The sequence below is a fragment of the Microtus pennsylvanicus genome, chromosome 4 (genome assembly GCF_037038515.1).
Source record: "Microtus pennsylvanicus isolate mMicPen1 chromosome 4, mMicPen1.hap1, whole genome shotgun sequence".
NCBI lineage: Eukaryota > Metazoa > Chordata > Mammalia > Rodentia > Cricetidae > Microtus > Microtus pennsylvanicus.
The window spans coordinates 90,410,103-90,432,525 of record NC_134582.1 but is presented as its reverse complement, the minus strand read 5'-3'; the positions used below and the strand labels follow the sequence as shown (position 1 = coordinate 90,432,525).

Here is a 22,423-nt window from a genome sequence, read left to right as displayed (position 1 = left end):
AGTTACCAGGGTGCTTGTAGCCTTGGGGTTGGGAGGGGGCACTGTTAAACTGGTACCCTAGTCATCAACTCCACAAAATCTGAGAGGAATAAATTTGAGCAGAAGTGACAGCTTTCCAGCTACCTAGGCATCAATCCCAGGTCTCTCTGTGGCCTTTGGCAAACCCAAGTCTCAGAAGCAATACTTGCCTTTAACTGCTAAGCCCAGGAGGCCTGCCAGACTTTTCTGTGGAGTAGGGATTGATCTCCCTGTCTTGGCAGGATGGGATGATCGATCCCCCTGTCCTGTTGTCCAGACCAGGCAGGGTCTAGGCAGCGGATGAGGTAAGAGGCAGTTTTCTTTCACCACGTGGCTGGCTTTGCCACATTTAAAGCAAGCCTCTAGGTGAAAGGTGGAAGTTCTGCAGCCATCCGTCTTGTTGGCGGAGATACAGGATGCTGCCAGGAGCTAGCATGCCCCTCTATCATGAGAAGCTTTTTTTGTTAAATGACATACTCTCAAATCTGTAAAGGTACTTGAGGATCAGGGTATCATTGTCTGTTAGGTATATCTAAGTTAAGCCTATTGTTTAGACTTAACTTTGAGAGCATATAAATTAAATCTGGACATACAGTTTACCCAGTCAGTTACAGCTTACCAATGTTAGTAAAAGCAAAAATAGTAGAAGGAATACTTGAGTCTCTGGTTTTCAGCTGTGGCCCTGAGACCTAGAGCATAATCCTAATTTGTACAAGTTATAACATTGTAAACAATTTAGTGTTTTAAATCAGTATCGAGGGATTTACTTTTAGGTTACAAAATCTGGCTGCTGGCAAGATTCATCCCTGTACATGAATGTAGAGGTGTAACTTTTAATATTTCAGTGAACCAGCATTGTTTTAAACCATATCTTTTATAAACCTTGTTTTTAGGATAGGACAGAAATTATACAGAAATATATCCTAACCCAAGGTATATTAGAGACCTAATGTCTCCTTGATAGGGCTAGTGCATGTGGTCACCCTTAGTAAATATGGCAGTGAACTCTCTCTTTAGCTTAACCCAAATGGTGGCTGTCCACATGGTCACCCTTAGTAAAGATGGTGGTGAAGTCATATGACCTCTGTCTCTGACCTTAGAATGGCGCGTGCCCACATGTTGTAAGGTATTGGCAAACCATGTGGTGTTTCCCAGAGCATTTTCAGTCAGGAGTCATAAGCCTTTAAGATTTTAAAATAAGTACACATACACACACAGCATAAAACAAGCATACTGTGGCCACGTTATTCAAAACACATACACACAGAACAGCCAGTTCATTCCAACAGAAAGGCGAGCAAAACTTTTCCTAGGAAACTGTCAGCTGACCGACTTAAAAATCTGAAAATAAGAGTTAACACTGTAAATCAGCATAGGAAAGCAGAGTAAAGACAGTTCCTAGCCATAGCAGGTGGCTGGGCCTCAGTGCTGGGCTCAGAGTAGCAGTGCCTCATGCACAGAGCCATGTGGAGGACACAGCTGACTGCAGTTGGGGGAGAGGGAGTGAACAGCCATGTGCTGGGCATGAATCCCAGCGTGGCTGGACCAAACATCAGGGAAGCAGGCAAACTAGAGTGAGCATCCAAGAAAGCAACAAGTCAGGGAAACTGGGAGAGCAGTTGGATGGAAGCATGAAATACAGGCAGGCAAAGAACCAAGGAGATTGCCACACACAGGAACTGTGAGCAGGGAGAAAGGGCAGGGACAGAGACAGCCGGAGGAAAGGGGGCAGGAATGCAGTACTCATGAACCTGGCTAGGGTAGCACAAACCAACGTACAGTGAGATAGCCCCAGTTTGGATAAATTTCATGCCAGAGACTATGGTGGGGCAGCACCAAGACAGCCTGAGGCAAAAACGGTAGGAGGTTTGGGGTATCCCTGTGTGGGACATCTCCCCGACAAGGAATCTCTAGAGGCAGGGACTATCCCTGCCCTGGAACGGGCCAGTCGCCTGGCACTGCAGTGACTTGGAAAGAGAACTGAAAGGCAGAAGGGATCCTAGATCTCTTAGAGGTCGTTGGCTTTAAATTGGGTAACTCACCAAGCAAGTCTGTCCAATGGCAGTGAAGGGAAAGTGGTTTTCCACAGCCATGAAGTCACTGCCAAGCAACTCAATTCTACTCGGATTGATAAGTTTTGAATCCTCGGTTATTGGTTATTGACTAACCTGCCTCCCTGTACAGCTGTATATAATAAACATGCTATTCTTCTGGGGTGCTGTGGCTTCTCCATTACAGAGACTGGCCTACCCAATACTAGCTTTTCTGTGTGTCTGTGTTTGTCTTTTCTCTTTCTTTCCTGGCTCTAGTTAGATCAATCCTTGCAGAACAGGCCCAAGATCACAAGAGGATGTCGTTATATGTTGGGCTGGCATTTGTCCAAAATATGTGACCTACTCAAAGGAGATGTAGTGCTTTCTGTTCCATTGTACTACACATCGTATCAGAGCAGGTCTTTGCTAATATAGTGGTTTTAGTACAAATACTCAGAGCTGACTTTTCCGACTGAATATGTTCTAGAAATACGCTGTGAAAAGGCTGAGAGTCCCCTCTTGGCCTCGTTCTTCCCTAAGGGCTGTAGGCACCTGCTATTAAAGTCCTTCAGTTCTCTTCATTTGAGCAAATTATAGTTTTCCTGTGATTGCTGCTGGGGAGTGGGTCCTCAGACAGACTTGTTTGCCTGAACGGGCATGTTGAAATGTCAAGAAATTAAAAACAATGGTAGTAGCTTTTAACCTATTTAAATATTAGCAACAGAGGTCAATGTTTTCTAAGATGAATAGTATAGTGTAGTTCAGAGAGGGTAACAAGAAACCATGAAAATAAACTTAACTTTGGGGTGGTTGTTCAGAGTTAGCTTGGCAGGTGACTCTGGGCTGGTTCTCAGGAGCTCTTGAGGTTGTATTTTAGTTTATTGATCTTTTGCTATCTTAGATCTTTGTAAAACGTTGAGCTTGAAATCCCCTTTCCATGTTAACTACATTTATTATGTAGAGGTAACTTAGCCATTTTTATGTTAGATATGTGTTAGCTATAGTCAAGAATTATTTCTTTGTGTATTACAAGGACATGGAAGAGACCTTTAGGGGAAGTAAATGGATTCAGCTTTCATAAGTGGGTGGGGAATACAGGGTTTTGTTGACTTCTATGACTGAACTGTTTGTGACCACCATGAGACCGTGCTTGCCTGAGTAGGATGTGGAAGGCACCTCCCAATGACACTAACCCCCTTCCGTACATTCTCACTGTTAGGTTCACTTTGAGAACATCTATCTTTTAATACACGAATATCTATTGAGATAGTTAAACTTTTGAATTCTTAATGCAACTTATTCTAATTGAAGCTGTTTGTTCTGAGATGACCATAGAATGAAAGCATGATTTTCCTGAGAGTTAAAGAGAAAAACCTTTAAAAAGACAAGCCTTATCTATTTTTCCTTAATTATCAGTGTCTTTGCCTTTTGTTAGGAAATATGTGTGGTATTTTTAGCACACATCATAAAATACGTTAGATGTCTCTTCCTTGGAACGAATTCAAGTTTTTCTGAGTCCATTCTTTTTGTGTGGCAGGAGAAAGTCCATATTCTCACTTTTGTCTTCTGTATTTCTTCCCTTCTTTTCCTCATGATTAAGCTTTTCATTCTGAGATAATTACACAGCAGTAGTAGGAAATAGTACACAGGAGAGCTGGTTAACCCTTTATGTAGCTGGCCATAGTGGGTCGAAGCCAAGTTCCTGATACTGATTCAGTCTGCCAGCTGTACTCAGAATTCCTCCAGAATTGTGTGTGTGCTTGCTCCCGTTATGGTGGTTGTCTTTATCACTCTGTGTTTACTGACTCGCCATGAAGAGCAGCTCCATTGCCATAGATATGTCTTATGCTGCCCTTTTGTACCTTTCTTTCATTTTCCAGATAGGTTTTTTTGTTTTTAACTTTTTTTTTTGTCATTTATTGTCTTGACTTAAGAATAACTTAAAAATTTATATCCATGCTTTACACTTTAGCTTATTTATCTCTTAAAATAATAGTTTAAAAAATGAACATATGATGAAACCCATGAATTGTTTCCTCTACTCTCACAGGGAAGACTCTGTGACGAAGGTAATGAGCAGTTCTTCAGGGAATTAACTAGGTGTTCTATAATTCAGTTCAGTTCTGACATTCCACCTGAGTTAGCACCCGATCTCTCAAATGAAGGGCTCAGTGCCACAGGACTGGCTCACTCCAGACACTAGTCCAAGTCTGTATTTTCCTCACACTGGATGTTTTAGGAAGCCCCATCTGAGAGGCCACATGTTACTCAGGAAATTAGTGTCTTCTCTTTGGGCTTGTAGTCTTGTGAATAAGAATTTAAGAACAAGCTCAGAAAGCAGCTCCAAGATAATTTTAAACAAAATAGTAGGGCAGCAAGCTGGAAATCTTAACAGCTGTCAGGAGGAAGGAGATGGAGAATTAGAAGAGAAGAAACATGCTGTTTGAGCTAGGTATTGGGGTTAACAAGCAGACACATGGCAGACAAGAAGCCTATGACAAGGGGCAGGGTGTATGTCTTCAGGGGACAAGGAAAGAAGCCCAGAGTGTCAAAGGAAGCCTTCCCAGGCTCTGGCCAGTATCTGGAGGGAGGCATGAGATGCAAAGCAGGAAAACTGTAAGTTACTAGGCAGTGAACAGTTCATTTCTTGTCTTTGGCTGGAAGCAGAAGTCATCTTTGGTTCTCTATCCAGAAATGCCAAGAGGAGCTCTAGTTTCTTCTCTCCTCCTGAATGAGCACTTTCAGCTGTACTTGAGCAGGTGCTTCAGAAAGTAAGAAGTCTTAGCTGCCTGCTAGGGCCTCTGCAAGTGACTGCTCCAAGAGTGGGAGGTTTCTGGGAAAGGAAGGTACAAAGGTGATAGTTACTCCTTCTATCTCTTTTATATGGGTAACCGAGCCTTCCTGGGGGATGGCCACTGGCCAGGTAATTGACAGGCCTAGCTGGATTAACTCTTAAAGGAGGCAACACCACTATCTAATATTCTAACCGTTGGAACAGATCAGAATGACATGTTTCTACCCAGGGCCAGAATAGATTCTTTATGGAGTTTATCCTCAGTGGCCTTTAAGGTTCCTGTAATATTCCTCCTTCAAGAATGGGGACTTAAAACCATTTAGGAGATAGGTTGAAATTGAGGAATAGATATACATTATTTTCATCAAGAAAACCTGGAGTTGCAGCTCCAAAGTTGTTCACCAGAGGAAATGAATGTCTGGAGTTTGGGTCACCCATTCATGCACAGCCTGCAGGCAGGCTGCTCATTTAGGAGATAAGAAACTAGGACTTTGTTGTGGCCAAGAACCAAAATAGAATTCTTTACTTTTGGGGACCTGCCCCTAAATTGCCTAGCTGACTTCTGTCCCCTGTCCTTATCAACACTTCTGACCAGAGGTAAATTAGGGATTTTTATGTCCTCTACTTGAGATTTGGTTATTTACTAAGTGGTCCACAGAACTCATAGAGATACTTAATATTTCCCTGTTTATTATAGAGGATACAATTCAGAGATGACCAGATCAAGGAGCGTTGGCTAGTTTTTAATCTATTTGGCACAAGATAGAGTGATCACAGAGGAGGGAACCTTAAGATCAGGCTGTAGGCCAGCCTGCAGGGTATTTCCTTAATTAGTGATTGATGGGAGAGCCCAGCCCATTGTAGGTGGGGCCACCCTTGGACTGGTGGTCCTGGGTTCTGTAAGAAAACAGACTGAGCAAGTCAAGAAGAGTAATCCAGTAAGGAGCACTTCTTCGTGGCCTCGGCATAAACTCCTGTCTCCAAGTTCTGTCCTGACTTCCTTCAACAATGAACAGTGATTTGGAAATCTAAGTCAAATAAACCCTTTCCTCGCCAAGTTGTCCAGTCTTAGTGTTTCATCACAACAATGATAGTCCTAACTAAGACAGATTTGGTACTAGGAGTGGGGTATTGCTTTGACAGACTTGACCATTCTAGGGCTGTGGAAGGACTTTGGAATTTTAGGATGGAAAAGCCATTTAGTGTTCAAAGCTCAGCAAACTGTTCTGTGGGAACTCAGAGGATAAGAACATTGAGAGCAATGCAGACAATGGAGACCTGGCTTATGGTCTTTCAGAGGGAAGTTTTGAGAGTCCCTTAAGGACTATCAGAGCCATTTGCTATTTTGAGTTAAGATTTGTGATTCTGCGCGCCGGTGTCCTGCTGAACATAGCGGACAATGAGGACTACTGAGAACTCAAGAACAATGGCAATGGGTTTTTGATCCTACTGCACGTACTGGCTTTGGGGGAGCCTAGGCAGTTTGGATGTTCACCTTACTAGGCCTGGATGGAGGTGGGCGGTCCTTGGTCTTCCCACAGGTCAGGGAATCCTGATTGCTCTTTGAGCTGATGAGGGAGGGGGACTTGATCGGGGGAGGGAAATGGGAGGCGGTGGCAGGGAGGAGGCAGAAATCTTTAATAAATAAATAAAAAGAAAAAAATAAACTTAGCCAATATAAAAAAAAAAGATTTGTGATTCTGGTAGGCTGAGGCTGAAGAAACAGCTGTGATTAACAAGATACCAGACCCACTGAAAGAAAACCTTTGCTTAACCGTGATAGTTTATGCTGGTTAGATGGAACTGAGAAATTAACTGTGATTAACAAGAGACAAGCATCACTGAGCTAAAATCTTCTGAAAAGTGTTTCTCAGGGTCAGCATATTCCTTACTTGGGTGTGTTACTCTGACCCATATGCTAAGTGACTTGGAAAGCTTCCAGCTTTGAATAGGGCCTGGGACAAGGGAAGGCTCTGTTCTGTAACAGGTCCAGGCTCTTGTGCAGGCTGCTCTACCCCTTGGACCATATGATCCAGCAGGGTTGATGGTACTTGAGGTGTCAGTGGCAGATAGGGATGCTTTTTGGGGTCTTTGGCAGGCCTCTATAGGTGAGTCACAGAAGAGACCTTTGGGATTTTGGAGCAAGATTTTACCATCATCTGCAGACAACTGTTCTCCCTTTGAGAGACAGCTCTTGGCCTGCTTTGGGGCTTTAATGGAAGCTGTAGTGGGCCAGCAAGTTGCCATGCTATCTGAACTGCCCATTACAAGCTGGGTGTTATGACCCACTAAGTCATAAAGTAGGATGTGCCCAGCAGCGATCCATTTTCAAATGGAAGTGGTAGATACGTGATAGGACCCACTCAACAGATGTCCTCAGGGTTCATCTTGTTGAACCATGTAACAGAATTTCCTGTCCTTTTAAAATGGAATAATTTCCCATGATCTATGTATGTGATGTGTTATTCGTTCATGTGTTGTTGAACACTTGGGTTGCTTCTGCCTCCCAGTTGTGGTGAATATGATAGCATGAGCTTGGCTGTGCCAGTCTCTTAAAGCATCTCGTCTACTCTCTGTTCTTTGGGGTATTGTATTAGTTCCTTTTCTGTTCCTGTGATAAAATATTCTGACTAAAATCAACGTAAGGAAGATAGATTTATCCTGGCTCCCAACTCTGGGGGTTTGAGTCCATCATGGTAGGGAAGGCATGGCATGGTGGCAGGAACTGGAAGCTGGCTGAACTCATGTCTCACACACACAGGAAGCAGAGCTAGAAGACCTGGGTAGGAAGGGAGGTGACAGTAAAGTCCACAAAGCTCCACCTCCTAAAGGCGCTGTATCTTTCCCAGATCTCTCTACCACCTACTGGGGATCAAGTGTACAAATACGTTAGCCAGGAGGACATTTGTCTGTCAGTCCACCACATCCACCACAGGCCTTTCTGGGCTCCTGGCCTTCTCATGATACAAAATGTGTACAGTCCAACGTTAAAAGTCCCTATAGTCTTTTAACAGCCATCACACTGTTCAAAAGTTCAAAGTCTCTTCTAAGACTCAAAGAAATCTCTTAACTGTGACCCCTGCCCCATGAAACTGAAAACAAATTACACACTCTCAGCATATAATTCTCAGAATATACATTCCACTCCAAAAACGGGGGTAATGGGGGCAGAATGAAGAAACACTATACTAAAGCAAGACTGAAACTCAGCAGGGGAAACCCTAAATCCTGTAGCTCCACGTCTAGTCTTTAGAACTTCAGCTTCAAAGGGCTTAGATGGCACTGCCCCTCCAGCTTTTCCATTCGCAGTGTACATCTCTCTTTTGGGCTGGTTTCCACTCCTGGATGCAGATCTCTTTGGCGGTTATCTCCTGACTCTGGCATCTCCAACATCTTGGGATCGCTACCACACCCCAGGCTTCACAGGGCTCAGTCTACACAGTGACCTCCCAGAGGCTCTGAACCTGCTACATGCTACCTGGCCTCAAGTTCTGAGATGTCTAATTTGGTTCTCAGCTTGACTGACATTAAAGAAGGGAACTTTTGTTTTTACATGCTTCTTGTCACTCTTACTAGCAAGTCCATCTCTCCTGCTGCTGAGGCATCCCTTTACTGTGTGAGACCCTACTTTGGGATTCCAGTGTAGACCAAAATAGTCAGCTCTCTAGGACTTTGAGACTCCAGCTCCAGCCTGGGACTACTGAGACATGTTTGTATAGATTCGTTCTATCAGTTTGTTCCCTTTGAGAACCCTGACAAATACAGCAGCTCTCTGAAACTGTGAAGGAAGAACCCATGACCTCCTTCACCTTGCATCTTTCATACCCCAAAACCATCCAAGTGGATGACGCTGCTAAGCTCAGCTGCCAGAGTGAAATGGATCCTAGTCCTTCCCTTAGCCCATAGTTGTAGATGCTTCTATATGCTGATGGTGTGGATGAACTTGGCTAAGTGTTTGTTTTCTGGGAACAGAACCCCTTAGGCTTTCTTCTGTCACATGGTGTATGTTTGTAGGGTGAGGCCTTGCCCTCAGAGCATCCTTCATCCCAGTGCAGAGCACAAAGCTTCCTTCCCTTTAGTGATGTCTGTCTCCTTAACAGTCACAGCCTCTTTTTCAGCACATGACCCTACTGCAGTCTTCTGCTTCCTAACACTCTTTTCCCCTCTAAGCTACACATTTTGCTCTCTTTGCCCTGCAAGTTGCTTCTCTTTTTGGGAGGCCTTCATCAGAGTAGTCAGTAATAACCATACCATAGATCTAGGGCTGTGCTGCCAGATATTCCCGCTGCCTAGTAAATTAGTCCATTACTCTTTATTCTCTCCTCAAAGAGGTTCTCAGGGCATGAGCAGAATACAGCCAGATTCTTTGTCAAATACCACACGAATGGCCTGTATCCATTCCCCCTCTTCCTCATAATCCAAGCCTCCACTGTTCACATTTCTTTCAGCATTATAGCCTTTTAAATTCGGCTTCCAACATTCAACAACTTTTCCAGCTTAAAATTCTAGACAAAAAGTAACACAGACATCCTACTTTCCTTATTATTAAATTCTGTTCTTGTTTCATTCTGTTGCTGTGACGAAAACCATGATCAACAGCACGTGAGGGGAGAAAAGCGCCTGTTTACACTTCTAGATCACAGTCCATCATTGTGCTCTTCCTCAGCTATCTCGCTGGTCCCCTATCTCCCTCCCTCCCTTTTTTCCTAATTACCAAAACATTTGTCCCTTTCTCTTTACTTACATTTTGTTACATATATAACAATGTATAAATAGAACCTGCTGAGTCCACTTAGTTTTGTCTGTATATGTTCTAAGGGAGGATCGCTTGGTGTTGGTAACCCATGAAGAGGCTAATCTCGCAAGGATGGCTTTCCCTCAGCAGTCATTCATTGCCTATAGCTCTTCATCTAGGGTTGGGGCTTTGTAAGACTTGCCTCATCCACTTTGGCATGCTAACTCGTAAGCTAGCTTTCTTAAAGTTTATTTATTTTTTATTTTTATTTTATGAATATGAGTATTTTGCTTACACATATATGTGTGTGTGCCAGGTGCCCATGGATGCCAGAAAAGGGCTTTAGATCCCCTGAAGTTTAAGACAATTGTGAGCTATTTTGTGGATGCTGGGAAGTGAACTTTGCTCTTAACTGGTAGGCCGTTTCTCCAGCCCCCAGCTAGCTTTCTTATACAGTCTAGGTATGCTGCCACAAACAGTGGGCTGTGCCTTCTTATAGCAATCATCGATCAAGACAGTTCCTCAGAAACAGGACATTTGATCCGGGCAGTTCTTTAATTGAGGTTCCTTTTTTCCCAGGTCACTCTGGGTTTTGTCACATTGACAGTAAAAACTAACCAACACAGATACATACGGAGACATGGCATTGGATCGTATGGTGATTCTGTTCTTAGATTTTTGAGGAACTGCCATACTGTTTTTCACAGTAATTGTGTCATTACATATGTCCACTGTGATGTTTGGATAAATAGGGCTTACTTTAAAAAATGTATCTCTCTGTAGTGACCTGACAGAAAATACAAGTAGCATAAACAGCAGAGGAGGTCCTTCCTCGTAGGATATTTGCATCCCAAAGAGCACCCTCTCAAGGGTGACTAAACATGGTAGACAGCTTCTCAGTTAGAAGCAATTTTCTCTGAATTACTTCACATGAAACAAGTGTGTTATTACAGAGAAACTGGGGTGTTAGCTTCTATTTTAGGATAGGAATGTGACATACCTCAGAAGTCACTGAAATATTAGACTTGGGGACCTCTTGTCTCTTTGATGGATCTACTTTCTTTCTATACTGTAACTTGCACTGTACAAGGAGGAAATAGGTTTAACTTCAGTTACCCAAAGATGGAGGAGAGTCAGCGCATCCCAATCAAGTATTCCAGGGAAAGGGAAGAATTGGCCTCACCTGGAGCAGCTGCTGCCTCTATTGAATGTGCCTCTTGGATGTGGCCAGGGAGATGGAGTTACACAAGCACAGGGCAATCAGCGATATGAGAGACAGTAGGGTGTGCTCTGTCCCTGTGGTGTATTAAGACAACAGTGAACAGCCCATTGGGAGCATTTGAAGAAAGCATAAAGGATTGTGAAAGTCCTGGCTAAGATTATTAAAGTGACAGGAGACGAGCTGATGGATTGCTTTCTAAATGGGATATGGAAAGGAAATGGCAGTGTGGCCATTACTTTCTGAGATCATGAAGGAGTTCTTCTCCATCAGGCATTAGCAGTAATGATAATCAATGACTTGCTTAGTGATGCTGTGTGTCAGACAGCAGGCTAGACCTTTTTATATGCAGATCTCACTGAGGCTTCTCCCCAGGCCTGGCTGCTCACTGTTTGCTGATGGGCTCTCTCACCTGTATTTCTGCAGCAGAATTAACACTGTTCTTTCCTTTCAGAGATGTGGTACTGGATCTTCCTCTGGGCTCTCTTCTCCTCTCTGTTCGTCCACGGTGCTGCAGGTGTGCTGATGTTTGTGATGCTGCAGAGGCACAGGCAGGGCAGAGTGATCTCCGTCATTGCTGTCAGCATCGGCTTTCTGGCTTCTGTAACTGGAGCAATGATTACTAGTAAGTTGGCTTGTTATATTTAAGGACCTAATTTTATGTGCAGTTATTGATTTCGTCAGTACTGTACTTGTTGTAAAGGAAGCTTTATCTTTCATGTAGATTACTCCCCAACACTACAACCAGGGCCTCGACCACAAAGAATTCACTTATCACCAGACAGGTGGCTGCATCTCACTGTGAATATTTGCTCTGTGGGAATTCATGGGGAATGAACTGGCAAGGGGCAAGGGTTCAGTCTGAAAGTGTTTTATAGAAAAAGTTTTCTGCTTTAAAGACACCTACTGTTTACCACGAAAGGAAGGTAGCCACTAAAATACATCAGTAACAGTTGTCATTTAAGAACATGAAAATATTGCCTTTGAGTCTATAGGGTCATTTGCCTGTGACAACATATAATTGCATTTCTTCCTGTACCACATATTATGACAAAACTTCTCTGCCTCAAGAAATGTACACGTTTTCTTCTGAACTATCTCTCTTACGTATATCCTGGTTTTATTCCTCTGGCTGTCCCCTGGCACTGAACTTGGCCCTGCTCCACCCTGCTCTTGAGAGAGTTCTGGTTTCTAGGGTTGCTGGCAGAGCAGAACCTCCTTGCCTCCTGGGAGCCCCACAGCTGCTTTCTTACTAGGTTGTGCTTATACGTGGTCACTTCTCCACTGCTTTTGAGGTATATACTGACATGGCACCCTCTTCTGACTGTCTTCTTACCTGCTGGGGTAGCTCACTGCTGCACTGCGTCTGTTTCGGGACTCTCCCTCCACAGGGGACTTCTGAAAGTTGTCCTGGCCCCAGTATGAGAAAGGCCTTATCTTTATAGTAAAGGTCTCCTTCCTTTACCTGCTCCAGAGTGATGATCATGTCTTGTTTGAAGAGAGGAGTGGTCTCCCTGTGTCTAACTATGTCTCCTGACCTCAAGACGGTATCAGAACACCTGTGGGAAATAGTGATTGTCTTTCAGTCTCTCTCTCCATTTTAATCTCTTCTTTGCTGTTTGGTTTCCTGGGTTGGCTTATTTGGGGATGTTGTGTGACTTGATGCTGTGATATATTGTCAGGTACAGCTGCTAGGGTCGTAGGAGAGTTGTCTGGGAAAGCTGGCGTGAGTGCTAAAGGATCTCCAGATGCCAGTCAGAGAGAACACATGGATATTTATATTTTTCTTTTTAAGAGATTTATATTGGTGTTTTGCCTGCCTGTACATCTGTGTACTGTGTACATGGAGTACATACAGAGGCCAGAAGAGGGCATTGAATTCTCTAGAACTGGAGTTCCAGGAGGTTGTTAGTTGCCACGTGGGTGCTGGGGCCTGAACCCAGGTCTGCAGGAGCAGAACAGTAAGTGCTCTAAAGCTCTGAGCCAACTCCAGGCCACAGGAAGATATTTTAAAGGGCAAAGCTCTTCAGTTAGATAGGTTGTTCTGTAACTGTATGCAGAGTATTTGAAAAGAAACAATGAAACTCTGAGAGAGCAGGCTCTCACCGCCACACCCACTAATAACACTACCTAGAGAGTGAATTCTCAATACTGTTGCCTGGGTGATGGAGTGAAAGAGAAGAAGAAAGAAGGATGTGGGGAGAGTCAAGGAGTGTACTGTTCTGCCCATACACCACGGGACCCGTTGCCTGTCGGTCAAGAGGCTGAAGATTGAAGCACACACACACACACACACACACACACACACACACACACACACACGCACGCACGCACGCACGCACACGGGTCGTCCTTGAAACAAGAATGCCCCTTTTATTGTGTTCAAGGGCAGCTTATGTAGGGTTCTTCTTGACTAATGGCTACACCCTAGTTCTCAGGATTTTTCAGCTGCAAGCCCACCAGAAACCACTCCCCTATCATCATGAACTCATGAGGGTTTGGTGCCCAGAGCAGCTGCAAAGCACAGGAAAACAAACTGTTGAAAATTCAGGGTCTGAGGGTCTGCAGTCCCCAACAAAGGAGAATAAAGGGGAAGGAAGAAGAATTAAGAGGTACAAGTAAAGTCAGTATTTGTGTCAGGGTCTGTGCTAAGTGATAGCTGTGTGCTGTTCACTGTGGTGACTGACACGTAAGGAGACAAGAAGGGACAACCACTGGGCTACTGTTGTAACTGGGACTATAAGCAGAGGAGGGAGAAGCAATTTGCTCAGATGTTATAAACACTGTACTTTTGTCTATGTCATTGTAGGATTCTGAAGGGTGTGTGGGAAATTTAATTCTACTTCTGTTTATATCTAATATGGGTCTATGCATGGAACCTACTTTCACTTCCATCACAAATATAGTAAGCTCATGGTTTTTGTTTTTCTTGTGGGGTGTTTTGTTGTTGTTTTGTTTTTTTGTTTTTGTTTTTGATTTTGTTTTTGTTTTTTGAGACAGGATTTCTTTGTGTAGCCCTGAATGTCCTGTAACTCACTGTGTGGACCAGGCTGGCTCACAGAGATCCACCTGCCTCTGTCTTTGAGTGCTGGGGTTAAAGGCAGGCGCCAACACCATCCAACAAGTTACTAATTTTTAAAAACTGCAATGAAATGTTTTGAAATCTTTGAAATTGTAAGTCTGCCACAATTTCAGATAAAAATTTGGTTCTCAGGTTAGCAAGAATAAACAGAAATGTTTTTGTTACTTATTTTTTTTTGGCTTGCAACCATGAATTAAGAAAAGTAGCTAGATTATTTAACTGTGTATCTTTTCTTTTTTTTGGTATACGGGTGTTCTGACTTCATGTGTGTCTGTGCACTACATATGTGCAGTGTTCTTAGAGGCTAGAAGAGAATGTTGGATCCCCTGGAACTGGACTTCCAGGTGATGCTTGTGAGCCACTGTGTAGGTTGATCCGCCATGGAGGTGCTAAGAATTAAACCCAGGAGGAGCAGCCAATGCTTTTAACCACCTAGTCATCTCTCCAGCCCCTCTATGTCTTTTCATAATGTAGTTTGTTGGTGGCTTGTATATAACTATATATTAAACCTAACAGTTGCTATATATCATCAGTGAGATGCTGATGTGATAAATATTGGCATATAGCCATTGTGTTTATTACTTAGATTTTACTTCCAAGACAAAGTGATGTGTTGCTGGGTATCTTAGTTATTTTTCTCATGCTGGCTCCCCTCCCCTCCCCTCCTCTCCTCCCCTCCCTTTCTCTCCACTTCCCCCTCTCCTTTCTTTTCCGTTCCTTCCTTTTCCTTCCCTCCCTCCCTTCATGATTTTAAGGTCACCTCTTATATAGGATACTAAACCCACTCACTTGTGTTTCAAAGTTTATGGCTGTGTTTTTATTTTTAGTGTTTTGTTCTTTAGTCTGCCTGGTGGAATGGTGTGAGGTAGGAACTTCAATCTTTCTTCCAAATGGCTACTGACTTAGTCCAACACCATTCGTTGTATTGTGAGGCACGGATAGGCTTTTCCGTGTATGGCTATTGACTAGAATTAGTGCATAGAGGTCCAGGGCTAGCATCTAATTCTTTCCGTGTGTGTGTGTGTGTGTGTGTGTGTGTGTGTGTGTGTGTGTGTAAGGGCATGAGAGTTTATTCTGGAGTAAAATATGAATGCCATTGTTAAAACAATCTCACAGTAAAATGGATGAGAGCATAAACTGTGTCTTATAACTTTCTTGGATTAAATAGTTATGTGTTATGTGGTAAAGGTAACTTTAGACCAGTCATGTGGGAAAGTGAGGGTGCATTGAAGTATTCTGCTTTAGTAAACAGACAGGTGACCTTTGCAGCAGCCATGTGGCAGGTGGTGCCCTGGGTGACCCTGTGCTCTGTTTCCTTCACAGGTGCAGCAGTGGCAGGCATCTACAGAGTGGCTGGGAAGAACATGGCCCCCCTAGAGGCCCTGGTGTGGGGCGTGGGGCAGACTGTACTGACCCTTATCATCTCCTTTTCAAGGATCCTCGCGACACTTTGAGGTTCTGAGGGAATGTCTTCTTAACTAAGAAAACAGATGTCCAGCTTCCCCGGAAATGGCCTTGTTAACCAGCTGAACTGAAATTGTACAAGCAGGGACCCAGCAAGTCAAAACCTAGGAAGACCTTGAGCCGTGTGGAAAGCCTGCCCTCTGGCGTCCAAGCGATTGCACTACCGCACCGCACCTTACGTGCCTCCACCCCAGGCAAGGTGCACAGGACACTATTGAAGCTGCAAGAAAAAGCACCTTGTTTAGCTGCCAATCAGGTTAACATTGGTGTTGAAATCATCGTTCTCAACAGTGTTGTGTTAAGTTACAGGGACGTTTTGAGAAATGGATCTATGTGCCAAACTTTTCTTTCTGTTAACATTGATCATGTGACAGTTTGCAAGTGTAGATGTGTAGAGTGCTGTGAATATACTTGACATGGTCCAGGTAACGTAGTCAGACTTCGTTTGTAATGCTAACTCCCATGTGAATACCGAATCCCAGGCTTTCAATACTAAGCAAGGCATTTGGTTTCTAAAGCTGAGTGTTTCGGGAATTTGGGGCTTTAATATGTCTATGTGTTGTTATTTAAATTTATGTGAAAAACAATAGTCTTCTTAATGAAGACTAGCTGAGCTGTTCTAAGGACTCAAATAGACTTGGAGGGTGCATACTTTTCAGTAACTCACACCCTTTTAATAGTTTCCCTTATACATTATATTCTATTTATATGATTCAAAACCTTTCTGGGTCAAACATTGTCACTTGTGTGTCACAAAAATATAATTTGAAAATTTTCTTATAAATTTTGTAAGAAAAAGTCTAAAATGCATGTTGCATTCTTCAACCCTTCTAGAATGTTTTGCCTCATATGTCACAGAACACAACCTGCTAACTCGTGTTGCGCTGGGACCGTGTTGCGTGGTGTACATGTCTGGGCAGTCTTTGATTCTGGAGTACTAACTGCTTAGAAAGTGGCCTAAATTAGGCTGTGGGATTTAAAATGCCTCATTTATAGAAAAATAATAAGTACTTTACATAGGAAGAGCAGTAATTTACCTTACCCTGTACTTGTGGCAGGGTTAGATTTACACTAAGCGCAAGCTGGGGACATAGTGTATCATTCTACAAGCTGGCAGTTAGTCTGAGTGTGTCAAGACAGCACAGAACCTTTGTCTGAGGAGTTTGTTTGCGTGGTGTCATTTGAGTTTATGTTCTAAGTTATTACCTGAGTCAAGAGTGTCTCTGATCACATTCATTAAAGTAGAGTTGTGCTTTGTCTATAAAACCTTTTAGGAGGCTTAGAAGAACACTCGGTTGTTTGTTATGAATACAAGCAGTCGGGAAAGTCCAAACCCTGGTTGAACTGAGTATGGGAGGGGGTTGACCAGTTGTAATTATAAACGTGCTAACTTAAGGGAAGATCCATTGTAGAGATTGTGAATGAATTTATGACTAATCTAAAAAACAGTGGAACACCCTAAGCTCCTTAATTTAGTTTGAAGACTTTTATCATCCATACCCTCTTATCTCTAGCAAAGAGAGTATCTTAGCAGTTTTTGGAGGGGATGCTTTTGCCAGTACATAAACCAATTTATAATGTGGCTTGGAAATTTAACAACTCCCCAAATCAGCCAGTAAGCCCGTCTTCAGCGTTAGAGATATGGGAAAACAAGTCTTGAGATGGTCTTTGTGTGTGTGTATACAAGCTTGCTGTTTCTCCCATGCATTCTTTATATTCTTAATCTTTTCTAAAATGAAACCCAGGCGTCTTTTCCAGATAGACTTGGCTTCCTTTCCTGTTGGGCTGATTTCTGCCCTTCTCTCAGACGGCTTGTCAGGAATTCAGAGCATTGTGTGCCACTGGGAGAACTGCTAACACGGACAGTGTCTCATGTACAGAACAAATATTTATTTTAACATGGTTATTTTATGTTCTAAGAAAGTTATAATATGAATATGGAGCTCATTGTTTATAATCTAAAATTAATTAGAAATTAAATTGATACATTGAATATGTGAATGAATGGACCAAAGAGACCTGAGCTCCTGTTTCTGCTCTAGAAGGGTTAATTATTATTTTATAGAGTGTCCTGCAGTCATCTCATCACCCAGCTGATTTGCATTAAGCATTGTGTTTGTATATGAATATGTGTGTAGTTTTAATTTCTTCAGTTATTTCCATTGGGATTTTGTGTAACTATCACTTGGTATTTTGAAGTGCAGTTGAATAGAATGGATTTATGAAACTATCTAAATAGCCATTTATATGGTGAAGTTTTCAAGAAGTTAGCTGTTTCTTAAAGAGACAAATGTTTAATGATATATATATATACACACACAAGTATATCATTATATACATATATAGATAGCTATATATGAATACAGTCCAATTGGAAAGCTTTGCTTGATGAACATTTTCCTATTCTACTGGAGAAGTTGATATATTTGTTCAGTTAAATGATCTTTCAAATAGACTGGAGGGTATTTAAGATTTTTGCTGGAGACCCTTTTTTTGGGACATGACAAAAGCTCTCACCGACATAGTCGGGTTCCACCTTCTGAAAACTCAGCCATGGTTTAGCAGTACATTTTTTTCACGACAAATTAAAACTCTTCAGCACCAGGGCCTCATGTAATTTCCCTGTTAACTTCACTGAGAAGGAGATGCAGGTCATGGGCCCTGGTACAGTTTCATTGGCTTCTCAGGGGACCTGATGCCTGTGTGGATTTAAACTGAAAGCACCACTCTTAGTTTGAATCCTCATATATATCACCCAGTGTTGAGGTCTCACCCAGAGCACTTTCTTAGTATTTGTAACACAGGATTCCACTGCTGTTTTTCCAAGGGTTTTGTTTATGAAAGGAACAAGGTTCACTGAATGATTTAAGATCAAACAATGCTGTAGGAAACGGTGCTTCCAGGATCTTTCATTTGCAGTGGAAGGCAGGGTGGCCTCTTTAAGGTGCCCAGGCTGGCATTCACTACCTAGCTCTGTTTGGTGAGTTTCCTTCCTAGATCTCCTATGTACAAAGATGCCAGAAATAGGGTTCCCTCACCCAAGTCCACCAGGAGCTGGGGAAGCGATTTCAAACCCTGAAAAACTTGTACTAGTACCTTGTCGCTTCCCCCGCGACCCATCCTCCTCTTCCTTTTCCCATCCAATCCTCTGAATTGGGCATTTCCGTGTCTTAGATGTTGCTCTGAGCTAGTAGAGAAAGGACTAGATGGTGCAGTCTGTATCCAGGCTCTGTCGCCTTCCTTCGTTACTCTGGTCTGAGCAACATTTAACTACTCTGAGTCTCAGATCTCACTCTGAAATGTGATTGGTACCCGCTGGGTAGAATAATGCAGATATGACAGTTGGTGGTGGTGGTGCCACGGCATACAGGAGTAGATTACAGCAGGGCTGTCACCACTGGGCGATGTGGGAGAAGTAGCTGTGGCCAGCATTTCCTCCTCCACTGTCATTTCCTAGTTACTTCTTTGGGTTAATTTAGAATATTCATTGACTCTTTACCATATGCAAATCATTGTCCTTGTTCTAGCTCCCCACCCCTCCTGATCGCCTATCATCTGTCATCCTGAGCATTTGGGACTTCTGTGTCCTGTCACTGTTGGTACTGGCTATTGTTTTGTTTGTTACCTATTTTCTATTTAACATTAAAAAAAAATCCCAGTACCTTAAAGTTATGCCATTTTATAATGCAGGGACGACTAGATGATGAGAGCACTTTCTGAACTGTGTGCAGACCACAGTGCTCTTGCCATGTGGAAGCATTCTTTAGGAGTGTTTTAAAACACTCCTTGAAAACATCTCTGTTTATTTTGTTTGTAAGATATGAGGAACGTAGAAAAATTACTGGGGAATTGCTGACGGGTTTAGATTGCAGGAAGTGTGGTAACACAAGTTGAGTATAACTGGGTAAATTACTGTTTCCTTTTAAAATGAGGGGTTACAGTCTCTGGTTAAATGTGACAGTCATCTAGTGTCTCCTGATGATTGTCCATGATTTCTCATCCCTTTGAAACTGTTCAGGATATAAAGGGCAATATTTGATTTTAAAATACAATATTTTTAAAATGTATAATCTCATTTGTAACAGGAAGATTCAAAGAGGAGGAATTGTCAGTGCACAGAAGCATATGTGATAAAGTTCCCTGTGTTTTCAAGCAGTGAGACACAGATTTGCTGATCCCTCACTCCAGGAGTGTGGGCTGTCACACACGCACTTTATTCGTAGTGCATTTTGTGTGGGTGGACTTGCCCATCTCCCTTGCGGATCCCTGTCTCCTGTAGGTGATCCAGGGTGGGGTGGCGGTGTCTGAACATAGCTGGGATTTGTTTGGGAGGAATTAATGTTAAATATATGAAATGTTTTCAGTAACCAAGGAGAGGCACTGGCTGACTCTTCATGAGGATAGTGGCAGCATCCACCTTTCTGAGCAAGCTGAGCTGTGATCCAGAATCATTTCTTAATTTAGGAGGTTGTCTCTCACATTCTTTACCTGTATATGTGGCACGTGTGCTGAACTCATGTCATGGTTTCCTTGGTTTTTCGAACTGATTTATTTAGCAGTTCCTCTAACAATTTCGCTTCTTTCTAAAGCAGTTATCAGATGTCATTATTTAGATGTGCACAGTTCCTTGACCGAAGCTGAAGTGCTGGCCCAGAGCGAATATTCAGTACCCTTCTTTATGCGGTGGTTATCTCGTGGAGGGGGGTGATGGAGGGAAGGACAGTGTGATGTTCATGTTTTCCTTTAGATGATATCCTGTACCCATCCCCTGTGTGTGTAGGCTCAGCTCTTCCCTTTTGGGGAATAATCAGGTCTATATGTAAACTGGGAAAAAGTATGGCATTAAATACCTAGAAAGAGGAACTCTGATGCATGATCATCTGAACCCCATAACCAGAGTACTTTACTTTTCCTCCTAGATATATATTGGTATAATTACTTTTTAAAAATTAACTTCTTTAGAGCCTTGCCTAAATGAACAGTAGACTGGAAATACTACTGATGTTAAAAGGCTTAATTTTGCTTTTAAGTTTTATGTGTTTGAGGCAGGGTCTTACCCACTGTGTAGCACAGGCTAGTTTTGAACTTCTGATCCTTGTGTCTTAGCCTCTCGGGTACAGGGATTAGGGGTGTGTGCCATGTGCTTGGCTCCTTCTCTTTAAATCAAAATGTTTATGTTTATTACTGAATATGGCTGGGATGGAATAGCTTTTTTCCTGCAAAGAAAAACAGAAGCTTTTGTTTGCAAAGTTTTTCTTAGTGTTTATGATAGTGGACACAGTTTCCACAGAGTAATATGGAAAGATCTGACTCTCTTCCTAGTACATGCCTTTCGTCACGAGCTTTGCCTGTTTAGATAGATAAATAAGAAGTCCTCCTTTTGCTCAATTTAGCCATATAACCTGGCAGAACATCTACCTGTGGTTCTACCCTCAGTATTAGCTCCTGCCTTAAGATGTCCCTGGCTGAGGGAGCAGCTTTAGCTCTATGCTAGTGTGGCTTTGTTCGAGTAATGAGTCTAATTGACCCAGCAGACAGTACTAAGAAACTCACTTTAAAATTCCAGTAACGCTCAACCCACTGATGAATCATTTAGCTGACCCACAGTACAGTTTATAAAAGCTGAATGATGTCTCGGTGCCTTGAAAGTTAAGAGACTTGTGCAGAGTGGACTAAGGGAGCTCCGGGGTTGGTACTTTGCCTGCACCACCTACAATGAGACTCCAGAGCCAGCATGAGCCACTGAGACCAGTCCAACTGCTAACTTCATATGGTTCCCTAGAAACCAGCCAGCCACTGTATGACAGGTGACCACTACTTTCCCCGTCCTTCACCACATGGCATTTTCCTCTGGCTTTTGTTTTGTTTTGTTTCATTTTCCAAGCAAGTATGAAATGGGGAAAAATGTTGTCAAGCAAATTAAGTGTGGGATTTTAAAGTTGAGTTTTACGGCAGAGATCCCTGTGTGAACAGTGTTAGTTAAATATTGTAGTACAAAGACAGACTTTATGTAACCTTAGAAATATGTTTGTCATCAGGGATTTATTTTTACAATAAAAATACTAAATGTACTGTGAAGCTTAAAGACAGGAAGAACAGACATTGGAGGGTGCTGCTCAAACAAGAGTGTGTGTGATGAAGTACCTGCGTTGTGTGAACACAATCCTCCCTTCTGCTCCGGCTGTAAACTACACTGTATGAATATGTGTACTGCATGTTTACATAAAACAGTTTCATTTGGAAGGATTATTTAAACTATGTTTATATGTAATACCTAACAGGCTGTAAATATTGTATACTATTGATTTTTAATTTTATATGAGCGATTTTTTTATTTCCCAAGTCATGTACAAATCTCATTGTGTATATAGCATAACTCCCTGAAGAACACAAATTTTGCAGTGAATTTTAAGTATTTTAATTGCAGTAAGCATCGGGTTAGCCTCAGAGATGCTGGTCCTTATTTTAAATTATTTTTCACCACACATTTTCTTCAAAGGGCAGCAATAAACATATGCAAGTTCATTTTGGTTCTTGAAAGTTGGCCTGTGAAAACAACCGCAGTTCAATCCACTGCTGGAAAGGAGAGATGCACAACTCACTCCATCCCGCGTCTGGTCCCAGGAAACCTCTGAGATCCGCACATGGCTCTCCTCTTTGTAATATACAGGGTGAACCGCTGTAGACACACAGAGCATCTGTTAAAGCGACTCCAGCACTTCGGTGTCATTACACAGAATTTATTGGATTAAAATTTGTAATATATAGTATTTTAATAAAGTTTCTGTATTCAATTTCATGCACTTATATATAAATAAACCTGTCTTCAAAAGCTTTATACAGGTCTGGACTCTTGACTGATTAGCCTGTGTCTTCTCGACTTGCTCACAGTGGACTCTATTCTCTAGGTCAGTGATGTGGCTCAGAACTAAAATGCTTGTCTTGTATTTGTAAGATCCTGGGTTTAATCTCTGCCACCACAAGAGCCATAGAAAAATGCAATAACACGGCCTCTCTTGATCTTCTGTCGGCTTTTTCTGGCCAGTTTCACCTGTGGACCATAAAAGTATTGAAAAGG

The 22,423-nt window shown here is 42.5% G+C and overlaps 1 protein-coding gene across 2 annotated transcripts in view; it reads left to right on the top strand.

Moving 5' to 3' along the window:
* Nucleotides 1-22,183, top strand: part of Tmem170b (transmembrane protein 170B) — a 39,170-nt gene extending 16,987 nt beyond the window's left edge. The window contains exons 2-3 of one of the 2 annotated variants that reach the window (XM_075969829.1): nt 11,254-11,424; nt 15,205-22,183. In XM_075969829.1, coding sequence (XP_075825944.1) covers nt 11,254-11,424; nt 15,205-15,335 — 302 coding nt within the window. In that variant the 3' untranslated portion in view covers nt 15,336-22,183. The remainder of the gene's footprint in view (nt 1-11,253; nt 11,425-15,204) is intronic. The other variant, XM_075969830.1, reaches the window with a different exon arrangement.
* The last annotated feature ends 240 nt before the right edge of the window (nt 22,184-22,423 follow it).